This window comes from Zootoca vivipara, chromosome 4 (genome assembly GCF_965207765.1).
Source record: "Zootoca vivipara chromosome 4, rZooViv2.hap1.1, whole genome shotgun sequence".
Lineage (NCBI taxonomy): Eukaryota > Metazoa > Chordata > Lepidosauria > Squamata > Lacertidae > Zootoca > Zootoca vivipara.
The window spans coordinates 98,073,105-98,093,801 of record NC_142587.1 but is presented as its reverse complement, the minus strand read 5'-3'; the positions used below and the strand labels follow the sequence as shown (position 1 = coordinate 98,093,801).

The 20,697-nt window shown below is 48.4% G+C and overlaps 1 protein-coding gene across 4 annotated transcripts in view; it reads right to left on the bottom strand.

Annotated features, from left to right (window-relative positions):
* The window catches only part of PLEKHB1 (pleckstrin homology domain containing B1), a 35,590-nt gene extending 15,605 nt beyond the window's left edge, over positions 1-19,985 (bottom strand). The window contains exons 1-5 of one of the 4 annotated variants that reach the window (XM_088668882.1): positions 19,883-19,951; positions 19,091-19,200; positions 17,668-17,748; positions 13,638-13,790; positions 5,533-5,635 (exon numbers count right to left, since the gene is read on the bottom strand). In XM_088668882.1, coding sequence (XP_088525008.1) covers positions 5,533-5,635; positions 13,638-13,790; positions 17,668-17,704 — 293 coding nt within the window. In that variant the 5' untranslated portion in view covers positions 17,705-17,748; positions 19,091-19,200; positions 19,883-19,951. Of the gene's footprint in view, positions 1-5,532; positions 5,636-13,637; positions 13,791-17,667; positions 17,749-19,090; positions 19,201-19,500; positions 19,638-19,670; positions 19,721-19,882 lie in introns of those variants that run through there. The other 3 variants (XM_060274058.2, XM_088668883.1, XM_060274059.2) reach the window with 3 other exon arrangements.
* Between the last annotated feature and the right edge of the window lie 712 nt (positions 19,986-20,697).

Genomic DNA, 20,697 nt, shown 5'->3' with positions numbered 1-20,697 from the left:
TGAGAGCTGGACCATAAAGAAGGCTGATCGCCGAAGAATTGATGCTTTTGAATTGTGGTGCTGGAGGAGACTCTTGAGAGTCCCATGGACTGCAAGAAGATCAAACCTATCCATTCTGAAGGAAATCAGCCCTGAGTGCTCCCTGGAAGGACAGATCGTGAAGCTGAGGCTCCAATACTTTGGCCACCTCATGAGAAGAGAAGAATCCTTGGAAAAGACCCTGATGTTGGGAAAGATTGAGGGCACTAGGAGAAGGGGACGTCAGAGGACAAGATGGTTGGACAGTGTTCTCGAAGCTACGAACATGAGTTTGACCAAACTGCGGGAGGCAGTGCAAGAGAGGAGTGCCTGGCGTGCTATGGTCCGTGGGGTCACGAAGAGTCGGACACGACTAAACGACTAAACAACAACAACAACTGTGGTCAACAGTTACAAGTGTTGGTCTGCCGTAGTCGAAACAAACAAACAAAAAAATTCCTTCCAGTAGCACCTTAGAGACCAACTAAGTTTGTCATTGGTATGGCCTTTCATGCTACTGGAAGGAATTTTTTTTTATTTTAAGTCGTCCACAGGTTTACCATACCCATTGAGTCAAACACCCATCTCCTACTACCCTCCTGAGAAATACCCCTCCCCACCCTCCCACTATATATATAAGGGTCTGGTGACTTCTGTTTCAGTGTATCTGAAGAAGAAGAGGAGGAGGAGGAGGAGGAGTTCGGATTTGATATCGCCAGAAGCGGCTTTGTCATGCTGGCCACATGACCAGCTGTACGCCGGCTCCCTTGGCCAATAACACGAGATGAGCACCGCAACCCCAAAGTCTGTCACGACTGGACCTAATGGTCAGGGGTCCCTTTACCTTTACCTTTAAGGTGCTACTGGATTTTTTAAATATTTTTCTATTTATGGATGCCTTAGTTAAGATTCCTGCATTGCAGGGGGCTGGACTAGAAGACCCCCGGGGTTCCTTTCAACACTACAATTCTGTGATTGTGTGCCACTAGACAACAGCCTGATGACTCTGGAGGAAATCACCGAGGGCTGCACCTCCTGGCCAGGGATATTTCTAATTGGATTTTTGTAGGGGGAGCATTCCTTCAGCAAATGACCCCACCCCCCACCCCGCCTCGCCCCAGCTTAGCTGGGGTTGTGCTGGCCCTTCCTTGACCTCCACGGCCCTTGACGTCTTCAAGTCATCTTTAATTATCTGCCCAAGCTGCTCTGCTAAGCAGCCGGGAAATAACCGGTGGCCTTCAGTCACGGCCCAGATGGACATTGCACTACTAACATCTCTCCGGTGGCAGAGATGAATTGAACTTATCAAATTGACATCCCAACTCCTCCTCCAAGGAGCTCAAGGTGGCGGGTGGTTCTCTCCCAGCCCCATCTAATCCACACAACAACCCTGTGAGGCAGGTTAGGGCTGAGAAGTAGGGGCTGGCCCAAGGTCACCCAGGGAGCTCCATGGGTTTCATAGAATTGCAGAGTTGGAAGGGACCCCAAGGGTCATCTAGACCAACCCCCTCAATGGCAGGAATCTCAACTAGCTCATACATGACAGGTGGCCATCCAACCTCTGCTTAAAAACCTCTAAGGAGAGCCCACAACCTCCTGAGGGAGTCCACTCTGCTGTTAAACAGCTCTTTTCATCAGAGAGTTCTTCCTAATGTTAAGTTTGAATTGCCTTTCTTGTGACTTGAAGCCATGGGTTCGAGTCCTGCCCTCCACAGCAGGAGAAAACAAGCTTGTTCGCTCTTCCACGTGACAGACCTTTAGATATTTGAAGATGGCTCTACTATCTCCTCTCAGTCTCCTTTTTTCCAGGCTCCACAAACCCAGTTCCTTCAAGTGCTTTTCAGTTACCAGACCCTTGATCGTCTTGGTTGCACACCTTCCAGCTTGTCAGTATCCTTCTTGAACTGTGGTGCCCAGAACTGGACACAGTACTCCAGGTGAGGTCTGACCAGAGCAGAATACAGTGGTACTATTACTTCCCTTGATCTAGATGCTATACTCCTATTGATGCAGCCCAGAATTGCATTGGCTTTTTTAGCTGCTGCATCACACTGTTGACTCATGCCAAGTTTGTGGTCCACCAAGACCCCTACCCTAGATCCCTTGCACATGTACTGCTACGGTAGTAAGCGAGGAGTCCCCCATTCTATATTCCGGCATCTGCTTCTGTCTAAGTGCAGAACCTTACATCTGTCCCTACTGAAATTCATTTTGTTAGCTTGGGCCCAACTCTCCAACCTGTTTGAACCCTGGTTTCCACCAGCTCCTAGTCCGACCCTCTAACCCAGGCATGTCAAACCTGCGGCCCTCCAGATGTTTTGGACTACAATTCCCATCTTCCCCAACCACTAGTCCTGCTAGCTAGGGATCATGGGAGTTGTAGGCCAAAACATCTGGAGGGCCGCATGTTTGACATGCCTGCTCTAACCCATGGCCCAGGGGCCAGATCCGGCCCAATTGCCTTCTCAATCCGGTCTGCAGACGGTCCAGGAATCAGCGTGTTTTTACTTGAGTAGAATGTGTGCTTTTATTTAAAATGCATCTCTGGGTTATTTGTGGGGCATAGGAATTCCTTCATTCCCCCAAAAAAATATAGTCCGCCCCCCCTCCCATGGTCTGAGGGACAGTAGACTGGCCCCCTGCTGAAAACATTTGCTGACCCCTGAGGTACACCCCCACACACACCTCTTCCCCTGCTGGACCCCACAGTCTTCATCTGGTCCAACATATACAGCGATCACAGGGGTTACAGAAGGTCCATCTAGCTCTGTATTGTCTACAATGACTGCCAGCAGCTCTGCAGGGCCTCAGAAGTCTCCCCTGGAAATGGCAGGACTTGAACCTGGGACCCTCTGCATGCTTTAAGTCTGAACAACTTGCATTTCCGCTCACCTGGCTTCCGAACACTGCATGCATCTGCAGGGGGATATTTCCGACCGGTCCGTTGCCAGGGGAACGTGGGAGAAAGGCAGCCACCCTCCGGTTTGTATACACAGCAGCTGACGCGAAGAGGTGGAAATCTTTCAAGAGCTACCACATCCCCGGAGGAAGCGGGTTTGTTTCCAAACATCATTTCCCCCAGGGCCTGGAGGCAGTAGCAAAGGCACCAAGAGTAAACATCATTAACAAGGGCTGGCACTAACCCTTTAGCCGGCTGGATCTCAGAGACAGGATGGAAGTGGTGTTCCAAAAGCTCGGGGGCAGAGAACCGGGTCATCTCTCCCCTCCCCAATGCTGCTGGGTTCAACCCCCAGCAGCCCTTGCAAGCAGCCTGGCCAATGGTCAGGAATCATGGGGTTTGTAGTCCCAGCTCCATTGTTATAGCCTCACTTCGCCCCGAGGAAGCCCTTTCCAGCAGTTTTCTCAGGCTTCACCGGCCGGTGATTGTTTGGCAGTAGAGCCCTTTTGTTCCCATTTTACAGATTGTGGAAACTGAGTCACGGAACACTGTGACGGAGAGAGGGCTCCAGACCCATTCCCCACTTCTTAGCTCCCACATTTAACAGTATTAATTAATCCGTATTGGTCGTTGGCTCGTTTCCAGGTCCAATTCCAGGTGCTTGCATTGGTGTTTGAAGTCTTGATTGACCCAGGCTGCAAATATCTGAAAGGGCTCCTGACTCCTCCTGACTCATGGTTGCTTTCGCTGAGATTCCCGCATTGCAGGGGGTTGGACTAGATGACCCCTGGGGACCCTTCCTACTCTACAATGTGAAAAGGATCTAGGAGTCTTGGTAGACCACAAACTTGACATGAGTCAACAGTGTGATGCAGCAGCTAAAAAAGCCAATGCAATTCTGGGCTGCATCAATCGGAGTATAGCATCTAGATCAAGGGAAGTAATAGTACCACTGTATTCTGCTCTGGTCTGTTGTCTTTGTCCATGGAGTTTTCTTGGCAGGGATACTGGAGTGGCTTGCCAGTTCCTTCTCCAGGTGGATCACATTTAGTCAAAACTCTCCACTATGACCTGTCCATCTTGGGTGGCCCTGCATGGCATAGCTCATAGCTTCTCTGAGTTATTCAAGCCCCTTCGCCATGACGAGGCATTGACAAAGCATCTTAAAAAGCAGAGACATCACCTTGCCGACAAAGGTCCGTATAGTTAAAGCTATGGTTTTCCCAGTAGTGATGTATGGAAGTGAGAGCTGGATCATAAAGAAGGCTGATCGCCGAAGAATTGATACTTTTGAATTATGGTGCTGGAGGAGACTCTAGAGAGTCCCATGGACTGCAAGAAGATCAAACCTATCCATTCTTAAGGAAATCAGCCCTGAGTGCTCCCTGGAAGGACAGATCGTGAAGCTGAGGCTCCAATACTTTGGCCACCTCATGAGAAGAGAAGAATCCTTGGAAAAGACCCTGATGTTGGGAAAGATTGAGGGCACTAGGAGAAGGGGACGACAGAGGACGAGATGGTTGGACAGTGTTCTCGAAGCTACGAACATGAGTTTGACCAAACTGCGGGAGGCAGTGCAAGACAGGAGTGCCTGGCGTGCTATGGTCCATGGGGTCACGAAGAGTCGGACACGACTAAACGACTAAACAACAACAACATTCTGCTCTGGTCAGACCTCACCTGGAATACTGTGTCCAGCTCTGGGCAGCACAGTTCAAGAAGGATACTGAAAAGCTGGAATGTGTCCAGAAGAGGGCAACGAAAATGGTCAAAGGCCTGGAAACGATGCCTTATGAGGAACGGCTTAGGGAGCTGGGTATGTTTAGCCTGGAGAAGAGAAGGTTAAGGGGTGATATGATAGCCATGTTCAAATATATAAAAGGATGTCATATAGAGGAGGGAGAAAGATTGTTTTCTGCTGCTCCAGAGAAGCGGACACGGAGCAATAGATTCAAACTACAAGAAAGAAGATTCCACCTAAACATTAGGAGGAACTTCCTGACAGTACCGTAAGAACTGTTCGACAGTGGAATTTGCTGCCAGGGAGTGTGGTGGAGTCTCCTTCTTTGGAGGTCTTTAAGCAGAGGCTTGACAGCCATCTGTCAGGAATGCTTTGATGGTGTTTCCTGCTTGGCAGGGGGCTGGACTGGATGGCCCTTGTGGTCTCTTCCAACTCTATGATTCTACAATCCTATGATTCCTTCCCTACAGATCCTCTCAGGTGCTGGGATCGGCAGAGGGGGGTCTTCTTGGTAGTTCCTGTGCCCTCAGAGACTTGGGGGTGGCAGTAGCTCAGGGGGACACGGCCTTCTCTGTGGCAGCCCCTAAGCCATGCAACTCCCCACAGAGATGCACCTGGCTACTTCATTGTATTTTTTCAGAGGATGGTGAAGGTGCTTGAGGTGTGTGCTTTAAGGACTCACCTTACTTTCATGGCTGCAAGTTGTTTTAAATTATTTTTAAACCTTGGGGCGAAGGGTGAAAAATTCATAATTATAACAGCTATATGAAATGTGGAATATTTAATACTAATTCATATTAAACTCAGCAGCTATGGGCAAGTCTCGGCCTCAATTGTCCATCTGTAAAATGGGATTATTATTGCAGCAACTTACACAGCATCGTCCTCGCTTTCGGCACACAGCATCGTTTTGGAGCCGTCTCTTTGCACGATGCACATCAGACACTCGCGGGTTCTCCCTTCAGGAGGCGGGATGTCTGGAAATCCAAAGGAGAGGCAGACAAAAGGGGGGGGGTTAAGAGAGTAGTTGAAAAAAATGTTTAAAATTTCAATAAGGAATGGGGGGAGAATTATAATTTATCTTAAAAAACCATTATAAAATTCATTGTAAACAGTTAAAATGGTTACAGCAGGACTGGAATAACACTTGTTGTTTAATGGTGAATTTTCGGACATAATGGAGAAGTAAAGGACTTGGATTATTATAAAAGATGCAGGAGGAAATGATTAACAACAGGACCCGCAAAGGGGAAGTGGGAAGTTCAGGAGATTCCTTGGAATCTTTTTTCTATGTTATATATTGGATATGTGATTGTAAAACTTTGATTTGATTTTCTTTAATAAATGCTTTATTGGTTGAAAATTGCGTAACATAACAAAGATGATCAATTGAGGTTAAACACAAAATAAAAATAAAAGTCTACAATCTTTCATCCCTTAATTGATACTTGCTTTGTACATCGTTTTGTAATTCAATTTAACTTGACCTCCGATCCTCCCATTGCGTTCCCTGATTAAATTCTTTAAATTCGCACTTGCCTAAAGTTTCTCCCTGTTGTCTGACTTACTTTCAGTTTTCTCAAAATTTCCTATTTTACACAAATTATTACCAAATAAACAAATTAAAAAAGAAAGTAGGTTCGGGGGATGAAGGCGTCAGAAATGAATGTCTGCTCCCCTCCTCTGCGTTCAGAAGGTCTGTGGTGTGAGCCTGAATATCTCTCGGAAAAGGTTCTCAAGTGACACAGCAGGAAAAACAGCTGGGCAATAAGACAGCGTAGACCACTGGATGGAGAGGGACCGGAACTCGGGAACAGCAGCTGCTTGGCCTGCAGAGGTTCCAGCTGCAACGCCCAACGCCTCCTGCCCTCTGGCGAACTGGAGGAAGCTGGTAAAGGTAAAGGACCCCTGGACAGTTAAGTCCAGGCAAATGCGACTATGGGGTTACGGCACTCATCTCTCTTTACAAGCCAAGGGAGCCAGCGTTTGTCCACAGACAGCTTTCCGGGTCATGTGGCCAGCAGGACTAAGCCGCTTCTGGCGCAATGGGACACCGTGGCGGAAATCAGAGTGCATGGAAACGCTGTTTACCTTCCCACCGGAACGGTATCTATTTATCTACTTGCGCTGGCATGCTTTCGACCTGCTAGGTTGGCAGGAGCTGGGACAGAGGAACGGGAGCTCACCCCACTGTGCAGATTCGAACCGCCAACCCTCCTTGCTCAAAGCCCGTGGATTCCATCCCTTGGGCAGAGAAGCCGGAAACCAGAAACCACACAAAACGCAGTCTTTATTTAATAAAATAATAAGATGGGGTGTTTTGCTCTAATTGTGCCGGCTGTTCGTTAAACTACGTTCAACATGTTGATTAAAACACCTGGTCAGAATATCTTTATTAATTTCCCATTACTTTGCCCAGGATCAGGTTCAAAGGACCTTGTAATTAATCAAGGAGTTATTATCCCTCTTGTTCTGTTTTAAAAACAACAACAACAACAACAACAACAACAACAACAACAACCCTCAGAATTCAGCTTCCCACAAAACCGTACTCAATATGCTTGGTAGTCGAAGGTTTACCAAATGGTCTCCCCACCTTCCCGCCGGAGCGGTGCTCATCTCGTTTTACTGTCCGAGGGAGCTTCCAGGTCATGTACAGCTTCCAGGTCATGTGGCCAGCATGACAAAGCCGTTCCTGGCGAACCAGAGCAGCGCACGGAAACGTCGTTTACCTTCCCGCCAGAGCAGTACCTATTTATCTACTTGCACTTTGATGTGATTTCGAACTGCTAGATTGGCAGGAGCTGGGACCGAGCAACGGGAGCTCACCCCGTCGCGGGGATTCGAACCACCGACCTTCTGATTGGCAAGCCCTAGGCTCTGTGGTTTAACCCACAGCGCCACCCGCGTCCTAAAAGGGCTCATCCAGACAGACAGAGAAAGAGAGGGAGGGAGATCTTTTAGCATGGCAGCATCATTTTCCTGACCTGCCTGTCAGTGTAGACAACACTGAGCTAGATGGATCAACAAGACAGGCGAACTAATACCATTGTACTGGAAGAAGCAAAGATCACCAGTGTTGAAGCAACGATTCTTCAATATCAACTTTGTTGGACGGGTCATGTTGTGCGGATGCCTGATGATCGTCTTTCAAAGCAACTCCTCTATTCTGAACTTAAAATGGAAAGTGTAATGCTGGTGTAGCTGGGAGACAGCTGTCCCGGACACGGAATTGACCTGCGCCTCCATGGACAGCTGTGAGTCCAAACTGACTCCCAATCTGCGCACCTGGTCCTTCATGTTATATATTAAGTTAACTGCAGTATTCCTTCTGGCCACCGTGGCTGCAGTTCTTACCCTGCTCACTGTGGCTGCAGTTCTCACTCAGGTCCACAACATGCAAATGAAGGATTGAGAGTGCTGTTCACAGATTGGGTAGCTAGGGGAAGTTTGTTACTGTTGCAAGTTACTGAGTACTATATAAGCCAGTCGGCTAAGCTGCTGTTCAGACTGGACTCAGAGCTAGAATAAAGAGCTGGTTGTTTTGAGAGCTGTGTCTTCATCCTTCTTACGCACTATTTTACACTTCAGGAGGACAGTTAGCTTATATACCCAAGTTTCTAACACTGGACCAATGGCCCATCCAGTCCTGTATTCTGTTCTCACAGTGGCCAACTAGATGCCCCAATGGGAAACCAGCAAGCAGGATTCGAACACAAGAGCATCTCTCTCATCCTGTAGTTTCCAGCACCTGGTATTCAGAAGCATGGCTGCCTCCGACATCGATTGCCTTCTCCTCCGTGCATCTTACTTGTCTTTGGAGACGTAGCAAAAAGGACTTTCCTTGGTGCTTCTTTTAAACAACCCAACAAATCTCGAGGCCCAGAAACTTTTTTTTTCCTTTTGAAGGAAAGCAGAAATTCTCAAAGCCTCAACGGCAAGGAAGCGCCCGCAACTCATTTCCCCAAAGACTCGCAGGATGGGCCCAAGGCTTCCCGCTGCTGGAGGACCAAAAACATGCCGATTTAGAAGGGGAAGTCTGTGGCAAAGCAAGGGATCAGCCGTGCGCAGCCAAGCGAGCCGAATGCCTGTGCCATTTCAGCTTCACTGCTGCAACCGGCGGAGTAATTGGGACCTTAGGGAGAAGCGTCCGTCTCCGTGGCTCCTGCTGAAACCACAAATGGCGGTGCAAGATTTGGCAACGATCCCAGGAGATGGGGCAGCGTTCAGGAGAGACCAGACGAGACAGAGGGAAGAAAAGGCCTTGCAGGCATCAGTTTCTCCCCCCCCCACCCCACCACTCCATCCAAGTTCCACTCTTGGCATGCAAAACAGGGGATTAGGAAAAAAATATATAAATCATTGATTTAAACATAACAGAAAGAAAGAAAACAGGGAATCAAAATTTGAAACCATAAAATGTCACAGCCTGCAAGGGCAAAAGGACAAAGATGCAGCGCAGCTCCAAAAGGGATGGAAAAGTATTAACTCACAACGAAGATAGATTCCCATTTCAAATAATAAAGATTGGCAAAAATGAAAGTATTCTCCATCCGTCAGTTCTATCATTCCTGAAACTAAAGGTTCTATGTAGTCCTAAATGAGCCAGCCATTTGCGCAGGCTGATGACACTGAAGGAACACATGCCGGAATATTTGTATAAGAAATAAAACCATGCCACTTATTTATTTTTTTAAAAAGCAGTCATTCGAGCTTTGCCCTTTAGAGACTTTTAGCGTACGAAATTTCTTTTCAAGAAGGGCAATTTGCCAAACCCTTGGATATCAAAATAGAAAAAAAATCCTTCAGTAGCACCTTAAAGACCAACTAAGTTTTTATTTTGGTATGAGCTTTCGTGTGCATGCACACTTCTTCAGATACACTTGAAACAGAAGTGTCAGACGCTATATATCTATTCAGAGGGTGGTGGGGGTGGGTGGGAATGGGTGATGGGCTGATGGGAGTGGTAAACCTGTAGATGGCTGTTAACGACTGCTGGTGACTGCAATTAGTCCTGGGGGGGGGAGCAAGGGCTGAGACGCTAAAGAAAGCTTGATCATGCATAATGAGATAAGAATCCGATGTCTCTATTCATCCCAGGTGGCTCCATGGTTTTAAGCTTGGTAATGAGTTCCAATTCAGAAACTTCTCTTTCCAGTCTGTTCCTGAAATTTCTCTGTAATAAAACAGCTGCTTTGAGATCTTGTATAGAATGCCCTGGGAGATTGAAGTGTTCTCCTACTGGTTTCCCTGTCTTGTGGTTCCTGATGTCAGATTTGTGTCCATTTATCCTTTGGTGTAGGGTTTGGCCTGTTTGTCCAATATAGAGAGCTGAAGGGCACTGTTGGCATTTGATGGCATACACAATGTTAGAAGATGAGCAATTGAATAGTCCTGAGATGGTATGTTGGAGCCAGTAATGATGTTGTCTGGGTGTATGTGGCAGCAAAGTTGGCATCTGGGTTTATTGCAGGCTCTGGTACCAGTGTCCATGTTAAGTCTGGTGGTTGTATTATTGTGCCTCCCCCCCCCAGGACTAATTGCAGTCATCAGCAGTCGTTAACAGCCATCTACAGGTTTACCACTCCCATCAGCCCATCACCCATTCCCACCCACCCCCACCACCCTCTGTATAAGGTGCTACTAAGGTGCTACTAAGGTGCAATTTAGGATCAATTTATTCTTTTTATTCTTTCTTGGTAAATTTTGAAAATGTAATAAAGTTTTTTTGTGTTTTCTTTTAAGTCACATTTTGGTAAGAGGATTTGACTTTTGCAAGCGTTCAGACTGGAAGAGCGGCGAGTTCCCTTTCAACCCCCGCTGTAGCCAGGGAGGAAAAATGAGATGAGCAGGTCACTTAAAGTTTATTGAACATTATGCATCAATATCGCGGAATCCCCTGCAGGGAGTGAGCTGGAGACAGGCAGCCAGCTTGGGCAACTGCAGAGCATTGCAATTTTTATTTTTTATTTTTTGCCGCTGGAAGTCTCAGAAAGGAGAGACATGGCGCTACATGAACCAGCCCTCTGTTTGGGCTGTTTCTTTCCATCCATTGTCTGCGAAAGAACGCTCTGGGTGACTCAGCACTGTTGTACCAAGCAGTGCAAGAGCAAAAACACGCAAACAAGAGGGAGCAGAGACAGAAAGAGAGCCAGGAGGCAGGGGGAGGAATGTTGCTTCTGCCCCAGGGAGGAAAGCTGGTACAACTGGATCAATTAAGTTGAACTGATTAAACTAACATTTTTAAATGGGATTTTCCATAAGTGTGCAATTAATTCATTGAATCACAGAACTGTTCATAAAGAAGGCTGATCACCGAAGATTTGAGGCTTTTGAATTATGGTGATGGAGGAGACTCTTGAGAGTCACAGAATCTGAGAGGATCTGTAGGGAAGGAATCATAGAATCATAGGATTGTAGAATCATAGAATCATAGAGTTGGAAGAGACCACAAGGGCCATCCAGTCCAACCCCCTGCCAAGCAGGAAACGCCATCAAAGCATTCCTGACAGATGGCTGTCAAGCCTATGCTTAAAGACCTCCAAAGAAGGAGACTCCACCACACTCCTTGGCAGCAAATTCCACTGTCGAACAGCTCTTACTGTCAGGAAGTTCTTCCTAATGTTTAGGTGGAATCTTCTTTCTTGTAGTTTGAATCCATTGCTCCGTGTCCGCTTCTCTGGAGCAGCAGAAAACAACCTTTCTCCCTCTTCTATATGACATCCTTTTATATATTTGAACATGGCTATCATATCACCCCTTAACCTTCTCTTCTCCAGGCTAAACATACCCAGCTCCCTAAGCCGTTCCTCATAAGGCATCGTTTCCAGGCCTTTGACCATTTTGGTTGCCCTCTTCTGGACACGTTCCAGCTTGTCTGTATCCTTCTTGAACTGTGGTGCCCAGAACTGGACACAGTACTCCAGGGGAGGTCTGACCAGAGCAGAATACAGTGGTACTATTACTTCCCTTGAGTCCCATGGATTGCGAGAAGATCAGACCTATCCATTCTGAAGGAAATCAGCCCTGAGTGCTCACTGGAAGGACAGATCCTGAAGCCGAGGCTCCAATACTTTGGCCACCTCATGAGAAGAGAAGACTCCCTGGTAAGACCGTGATGTTGGGAAAGCACAAGGAGAAGGGGACGGCAGAGGACAAGATGGTTGGACAGTGTTCTTGAAGCTACGAACATGAGTTTGACCAAACTGCGGGAGGCAGTGGAAGACAGGAGTGCCTGGCGTGCTCTGGTCCATGGGGTCAAGAAGAGTCAGACACGACTAAATGACTAAACAACAATTTGTTGTTGACAAAGGACAGCTGGACATATAAAGGGCCCCATTACCTTCAGTAGCTTAGGGCCTCATCAAACCTAAATCTGGCCCTGCCCCAGCTCCCATCAGCCCCCAGGAGTGTAGCGGACGGAAGCTGCGGTCCAACAACATGTGTAGGTCTTCCGGTTTCTCACCCGGGCTCTGCCGCTTACGAAACAAGGCAGTTTGGCTTACTTTCCTGTGCTAGCTTTTTCTCTTTATTCTGCTACTTCCAGTGGGTAAGACCGTCTGGAACCCCACAGGGTGGGCCAGTGAAGTAACAAGAGGAGGGGGTTTCAGGGGGGAAGGCGCCGGCAGGGGAAGGGTGAAGCATCCCTCCCCGCCAGCGTCTCTCTGCTGCAACGCAGCACCGTCCCCCGAGGGTATTTTGCCACGGAGAATGTCCCTCTTGGGCCTCTTTTATATAACCAGAGCTGTTTTGTAAATATTAGGCAGGTGCCCAGAGGCAAAGGGAAGGCAGGCAATTCAAGGAAAGGACTCTGGGGAAGGGTTTGTAATGTGCTCTCTTGGAACGGATGGCGAAAAATATTAAGTATATTGGCAAACCGGCTTACTGGAAACATGTACAATGAGATCTAATATACCTCTTGGATAGTTTGAAGGCCTTTCATCAGATGTCAAGGAGATAAATAACTGCAACTTTTAGGAGACATCTGAAGGAAGCCCTGTAGTGTATAGGGGAGTTTTTTATGTCTGGTGTTTTATTATGCTTCTGTATCTGTCGGAAGCTGCCCAGAGTGGCTGGGGAAACCAATGATAAAATAATAACAGAGTAATTTTGTTGTTCCCGCAAGGGGACAATGACAATAAAGATATCTTATCTTATAAAAATAATAGAATATTAAATCATCATCATCAATTGCTTGGAAGCAATTCAGTTCAGCCCTATTTTTCAGCCCCTTTTCACAGTCATAGAATCATAGAGTTGGAAGAGACCACAAGGGCCATCCAGTCCAACCGCCTGCCAAGCAGGAAACACCATCAAAGCATTCTTGACATATGCCTGTCAAGCTTCTGCTTAAAGACCTCCAAAGAAGGAGACTCCACCACACTCCTTGGCAGCAAGTTCCACTGTCGAACAGCTCTTACTGTCAAGAAGTTCTTCCTAATGTTGAGGTGGAATCTTCTTTCTTGTAGTTTGAATCCATTGCTCCGTGTCCGCTTCTCTGGAGCAGCAGAAAACAACCTTTCTCCCTCCTCCATATGACACCCTTTCATATATTTGAACATGGCTATCATATCACCCCTTAACCTTCTCTTCTCCAGGCTAAACATACCCAGCTCCCTAAGCCCTAAGACCCAGTGTGGTGTAGTGGTTAGAGTTTGAATCCTCCCTTAGCCATGAAGCTCACTGGGCGACCTTGTGCCAGTCGCTGCCTCTCAGTCCAAACTCCCTCACAGTGGGGATTAAATGGGGGGGGAACATGCGCACAGCCTCAAACTCCTTGGTGGGGGCAGGGAAAAGTGGGATATAAACGCAATGAACAAACGGATGCCGTCTTAAGGACTAGAGACTTGTTTAAGGAAAAAATAAACGGCGGCTCCCCAAGCGGTTTCGTTCCTGGTGTAAAAAAACAACACCAGCGCTCTCTGTCCCTGCGGGGTCACGCACATCGGCGCGGTTCACAAGCGATGGGCAAACACTCACCGCGGCACTCGCGGCCCGTCCGGACGTCCCGGCAGTTGAACTTGATGTTGATCCGGCCATCCATATCGCGGCCGGTGTCGTCGTGGTAATAGACGAGGGTGCCGTCGACCCACAAGACGAACCAGTTCCTTTTCCATCGTCTCAGGATGGAACCTGTGGTGGCCGGGGAGGGGAAAAAGAAAGAGAAGGGGGGGAAGGGTGAATAAAGGTGACTATGAAGACCAAAAAAGTGGCGGTGATAGAGCAGTATGCAAAACTAATGCCTCCTGTTTTTTTGCCAGCCCTTCCTTGGAGCTACGAGGTCACTGCGCCTCTCTATTTACATATCCCTCGCTCAGCTCCAGAGCCAGAAAAAGTGAGGAAAAGCTGCCTGCCAAAGCCAAAGCCAGGGGCACGATGTGGGGCTCGTGCAGGCAATGCTGCGGGTGGATGATGCCCCTCCCCACGGTTTGCTGACTCTGTTTTCCAGCCGTATTCCTCTCATCTTCTGCCTCGTCTGCTGGATTTCTATTCTGCTTTTTTTAATTTAAAAGAGAGAGAGAGAGAGGCTCCGGGATCAAATGTCCCCAACTAAAAGCATTTGACACAAGAAAAGAAGCTGGGTTGGCACTGAAGGGAGTTGAGAGCAGAAGAAGCCTTGCAGAGGTGAAATTCCCAGAGTGCCTTAACAACCCATATCTCTTGCCAGATGACTCTGGGAATTGTAGCTCTGCGTGGGGACAGGGGGGGCGGAGAGCAGGTCCGCTGCCCCCAGGGACATGGCACGCGTTCTGGGGGTGGGGTGCGTGATTTGGGGTGGGGTGCGGCGCACGTTTTGGGGGTTTTATTTTATTTGGTTTTTTATCTTATATTTTGGAAATGTACATCCAGGCGTGTGTTTCTTTTTCCTTTAATTTTTTGGGGGGGAACCCAAGAGAGTGGGGCCCTAAGCTATAGCTTGTTTAGCTTATACGTAAATCCGGCCCTAATTATGACCATCTCTCATGGATGCTTTAGTTGAGATTCCTGCATTGCAGGGGGTTGGACTAGATGACTCTCGGGGTCCCTTCCAACTTCACAATTCTGTGATAAGAGGGGTAGCCAAGATGACGCCCCCAAGATGTTGCCAAACTACATCACCCCATCATCGCTGACCACTGGGCTTGCTGGCTGCAATGTGATGATGGGAGTTGTAGTCCACACTCAAGAAGAGGTAAGGTAAAGGTGGACGCGGGTGGTGCTGTGGGTTAAACCACAAAGCCTAGGGCTTGCCGATCAGAAGGTTGGCGGTTTGAATCCCCGCAACCGGGTGAGGTCCCGTTCCTCGGTCTCTGCTCCTGCCAACCTAGCAGTTCGAAAGCACATCAAAGTGCAAGTAGACAAATAGGTATCGCTACAGTGGGAAGGTAAACAGCGTTTCCGTGAGCTGCTCTAGTTTGCCAGAAGCGGCTTTGTCATGCTGGCCACATGACCTGGAAGCTATACGCCGGCTCCCTCAGCCAATAACACGAGATGAGCGCTGCAACCCCAGAGTCGGTCACGACTGGACCTAATGGTCAGGGGTCCCTTTACCTTAGGTAAAGGTAAAGGACCCCTAGACAGTTAAGTCTAGTCAAAGGCAACTATGGGGTTGCGGCGCTCATCTCGTGCTTTCAGGCTGAGGGAGCCAGCGTTTGTCCACAGACAAGCTTTCCGGGTCATGTGGCCAGCACGACTAAACCGCTTATGGTGCAACGGGACACAGTGACAGAAACCAGAGTGCACAGAAACACCGTTTACCTTTGCACCGCAGCAGTACCTATTTATCTACTTGCACTGGTGTGCTTTCGAACTGCTAGGTTGGCCGGAGCTGGGACGGAGCAATGGGAGCTCACACCATTGCAGGGATTCGAACCGCCGACCTTCTGATTGGCAAGACCCAAGAGGCTCAGTGGTTTAGACCCCAGTGCCACCCACGTCTCTCCGCATTAGAAAAGAGCAGGTGTCAAGCAAGGATCCCGAGGAAGTTTCTGGAGGACGAGCTGCCCAGAGGAGGGGGGGGCATGTGTTTGCTCTCACTCACGGATCTCAGTGGAGACAGCGAGTGGGAACAGATGGCCCAGCTTCAAGGGGACGGACAGCAGCGCAGAGAACGAGGAGAGCTTACTTCTGCCTCGGTGGCGGCAGCAGTTATTCAGGTGGATGATCGCCTCGAGCAAAGCGGTTTGGAACAAAATGTTGCCTAGGCTACAGTCCTCAGCCCACCCTCCGTCAAAAGCAACGGGCTTTGCTTCCAGGTAAACAGGAGGAGAGGAGGAGGCCAGGCGAGGGAAGGGGGGAGACCTTCGCTTCTGAAGGAAGTGTAGCCAAAACAGAACACAACTGTCATCATCCCTGGCTGCTAGCGGGAGCTCATGGGGGTCGGGATCTTGCAATGTCAGGAGGCGGCATCAAATTCATTATTATTTTTGCCTGCTGTAACTTCTTATTGCTTTTCCCCATTTTTTTGGATTTAAAAGTGGCAAACTGCCTGGGCAGAGAAGCAGGATGGAAGCGAGCAAACAAAGAAGGTTTACGATCCTGACCCGCTTTACCTGGGAGGAAGCCCCGCTGAATGCAACAGGACTTGCTCCTAAGTAGACACGGTGATAAAGGAAAAAATGCCTCCGATGAAACCTGGTCTCCCTTCGTTTCATACATAAGGGGAAGAAGCTCTCCCACCAACCTCACAAAACTGTCTGTGGAGAATCAATAGGGACTGTCAGTGTTTGAAGACCATGGAAAACAGGCATCCCCAAACTGTGGCCCTCCAGATGTTTTGGGACTACAACTCCCATGATCCCTAGCTAACAGGACCAGTGGTCAGGGGTGATGGGAATTGTAGTCCCAAAACATCTGGAGGGCCGAGTTTGGGGGTGCCTGATGTAAAAGGACATTGGCCTGGCACCTCCCTCATATAATATAGGCAGGTGGTAACGGGGGATAATGGGAGTTGTAGTCCAAAAACAGCTGGAAAGCCAAGTTTGGGAAACACTACTCTAGATGTTTGGAAGGGGGGGTGGCGATCTAGGAAATAACTGCTACCCAAAACTTTCATACAGAATATTTGTTTATAGCTATGCTGCTATTTCATGGAAACCAAGTCCAAGGCAATTTAAAAATATGCATATTGTCAATGGCCTCCAAAAACTACCGGTTCCACCTTGCGCAATTCTGAGAACCTGGACTTTCTCACTGTATATGGGTTTTTTAAAAAAGTTTTCAAGCCTATAGATAGGTCCCTAAATACAAAAGTTGCTCCACCTAAACATCCATAAATTACGGTGACAATTTTGCAATGGCTAGTCAATTAAAATCACCAAAAGCTGGTTTTAATAATAATATATTGCTTATACCCCCCACACACAATCTGAGTGGGTTGCCCCAGTCATTTTCTGGGCCTGTCCTACCATTGGGCAGTTGGAATATCATTACAGCAAAGCAAAGTGAACATTGCTAAAGGGATTGTTGCATTCCACCACCTTTAGGGGAGTGCTGCTCAGATTGTCTGCTTCTGGTACCAAATGCCCTTAGATATAATAATAATAATAATAATAATAATAATAATTTATTTATACCCCACCCATCTGGCTGGGTTTCCCCAGCTACCCTGGGTGGCTCCCAACAGAATATTAAAAACATGATAAGAGTATGAAAAGAGCCTTAATGGATCCGACCATATCTGGTTCACCTTCCTGTTTTCGACAGTAGTCATCCAGATGTGTCTGGGAAGCAAAGACAGCTTTGTCCATTTCTAACCGTTTTGTTGGTCTTTTTACAAAGATTGTGGCCCCCAACAAGAGCAAACATCCAATCTTTTGCAAGCTTACTTGGGAGTAAGTCCTTGCTCCCAAGCAGACACAAATGGGCTGTACTGTTTCGGGGCTCGGGGTTCGAAATGTGCAAGGAATCCCAAGACACAACTGGTCTCTCAAGCACCCCATTATGAACACAGCAAGCGCAGCAGTCCCAGAAGCTTCCCCGCCTCTCTCAGAAGAAGAGCGAGCCTCTAAATTCCCAGGCTAAGACTTACTCTGTCTCCAGAGCCAGCCGCATTTCAACAGGGCCATTTCTGCAGAGATCTCCAGGCTGATCTATCCCGGCAGGAGAAGAACTTAAGGAGAGGAAAGGCAGGAGTTAGGAATGCAAAACTACCGTATCAGAATGTGACATCAGATCACCTTCCCTCCTCCTCGGCCAGCTCTCCGAGAGAAAACAACTTGTTTTTCTGCTAGTGGGAATTTTCCAACTGTGGGATGGAGAGGAGGAGGGAGGAGAGCGGCAATTGGGGTCACTGGACTTCTAAATAAAGGCACGAGTGTGCGGCTAACCAGATCTTTTTTTAATGCTCCTCTCGAATTATCTCTGTTATGTAAATTACAAAAGGGTGGGGAGGGGGGAAGAGGGAAGCCGCAGTTCCTTTTCCCTCTGCGGGATTTAGAGATTAGCATTTTGCTTCTATGTTTAACTGAAGCTATCTAGACTAGAACATACCTGGAGCAGGGCATTGCTTCCAAGCAGCCTTCCCTAACCTGGGGCCCTCCAGCTGTTCTGGACTACAATTCCCATAATTCCACCCCTAGTGGGGCTGGTGGGAGTTGTAGTCCGAAACACCTGGAAGAGCCTGGGATGGAGAAGGCTGCTTTAAACTGCTTCCTAAAAGTCCCGGCTCCTTTCTGCTGCTGAACTTGGCAGGAGTACAGAAATGGGATCAGGAAAGGAGGGGGGGATCTAAGCATGGCACCACAAAGTGGCCAGGCAAGGGGGCTGGGGGAAGTGTGGCATAATGGTTAGAGATAAGGGTTCAAATCCCCCCACTCAGCCATGAACCTTTCACTGGGTGAGCCTGGACCCAGCCACTGCCTTCTCTCAAAACAACCCTCGCAAGGTTGTTTTTTTGGGGTGGGATACTAACACTCCTATACTCTGCAAAGAATGAAAGTATTTCTCTCCCCCCCCTTCCCCTTCTCTCTCTCCCCTTCTCAATCCCACATTGCTTACGACAAAAAATGCCTCAAATTGACTGTCATTGACCTTTATGAAAGACTCTACAATTTGAAAACAGAGACACTGAATGTACTCTTGTTACTTATGGGAAAGCTTTCAATAAAAATATATTAATAATAATAATAATAATAATAATAATAATAATGGGGGGGGAGAAGAACCATGTAGGCCACCTGGAGGTCCTTGTAGCCAATAAGAGGGGATATAAATTCAATCAATCAATCAATCAGTGAACGGGGTGGGTGGTGGCCAGGCACCCAGAGCAGAAAGGGGAAGAAAGATTCGGGTCTGCAGAACCATAGGAGCACAACATGGAAGCCTAAATTAAACAATTTTTGAAAATAAAAAAAATCTGTTTTTAGTCTATGAAATAATGAAGATAAAAACGAGTGGGGAAAAGTCCAGAAGTTTCGTTCAAACGGGGCAACAAAAATACTACAGAAAAGTACCACTGAGGCTGTCGCCCAATATACGCTTATGGTGAGCAACCTTCATCTGACTCTTCCTGGCGCTTCCCCCCCAGGGAAACGTGCCTCGAATCTACCTGGCTGGATGAAGCCTGCAAGGCGAGGGAGAAATGTGGAGAAGAGAAGAGATATTTTTTTCCCCGGTGGCGGCAGGAGAAACCCAAAGCCTGCTGGAAAAGGATCCCCAAAGTTTTTTCCTCTGCGTTCCCGTCTCTGCCCGCACAAATCTGCTCCGCTAATCCGGAGCTTGAAACTGGACAAAAACTATATTTGCGATTCCACCTCCGTCAGAGGTAAGAGAGAACTCAAAATGAACCCGGGTCGCCGCGCTCTTACGTTGTCTGGACTAGGGTTCGGTTACACCCGATCGCTAGACCGCCCAGATCACTCACATTTCTCCTGAACGAAGGGGCTGGATCCGCCTTAGGTCTGGGTAAGGTGGTTCAGCTGCGCTCCCTCCTTCCCACACCAAGCCTGGGAATGGGGTCGGGGCGCGTTGCTTCAGGGCTGCCTCGTCGCCTGCCTGCCTCCCTCTCTCCTTCTCTCTCTCCTCCCTTCCCACCTTGTGGATCCGTTGCAAATAAGAAGCTGCGCCGCCTCTCCCGGGGTTGCAAAGATGCGCACGCGATGCCCAGGTATCCCAGCGCCTGCCTGCTTTCTTGCGCGCAAAGAAACTCCGCCACGCGCCACCCCTTTGCACCATCCCTCGCCCAGCCCATCAGCTCCAAGTCCTCTCTTCCCCACCCACCCACCTCACCTCACCCTGCTTTATACCTAGAGAGCCCCCGGCGCGCGCTGACACCTTTCCCGGGACTCGCCGGGCAGCCACATCAAACCTCTGGCAGATGGAAACACAACACCCTCTCCCTCTCCCTCTTTGCGCAGCATTCTGGGAGTCGTAGTTTGCACTGGGCAGCGCAGCCCGGGATGGACTCCAGCTCCCAGGATGCAAGAGGAGGAGGAGATGCTCGCCTTCATTTCCCCAAAAGGCCCCCCTCACCTGACTCCCCGTTTCGTTGCGCATCCGTTGCAAAGGGGAGGAATGTCCTTCCAGCGTAAACCTCTCTGGTGCCTACTGAGAAATCAGCTCCGTTGCTTTCCAATGGGGCTTACTCCCAGGTAGAAGGGCATCTAGGATCTGCAGTCTTGGAGAAAACAGAAAATTGGGGGGCTAGATCTCCCTCTGTTGGTGTCCCACCCTTTGCAAATTGGGCCATTCCCAGTGCTTTTTTTCTCTTAAAATTTTTTTAGGAGTACTCTCATCTTGACTCAAGAAAATCACAATTTTATAGTTCAAATCGGGGGGGGGGAATAAATAAAGTAAATGGAGAAAAGTTCTGTACAAAGATTCACAAAAAGTTTAGGGGTATGTGCCGCCCCTCCCCCCCCCCCGAAAAAAAGCACTGGGCATTCCAGGCTTCCAGTCCAAGTGGGGCTTTGTTCTTTTGCTGGCTGAGTAGCAGGTTTTAGATAGGAAAAGAGCCACAAGCTGTGTCCACGCCATACATTTAAAGGACACTTAAATGTCCCAGGTGGTGCTGTGGTTAAACCACTGAGCCTAGGGCTTGCTGATTAGAAGGTCGGCGTTT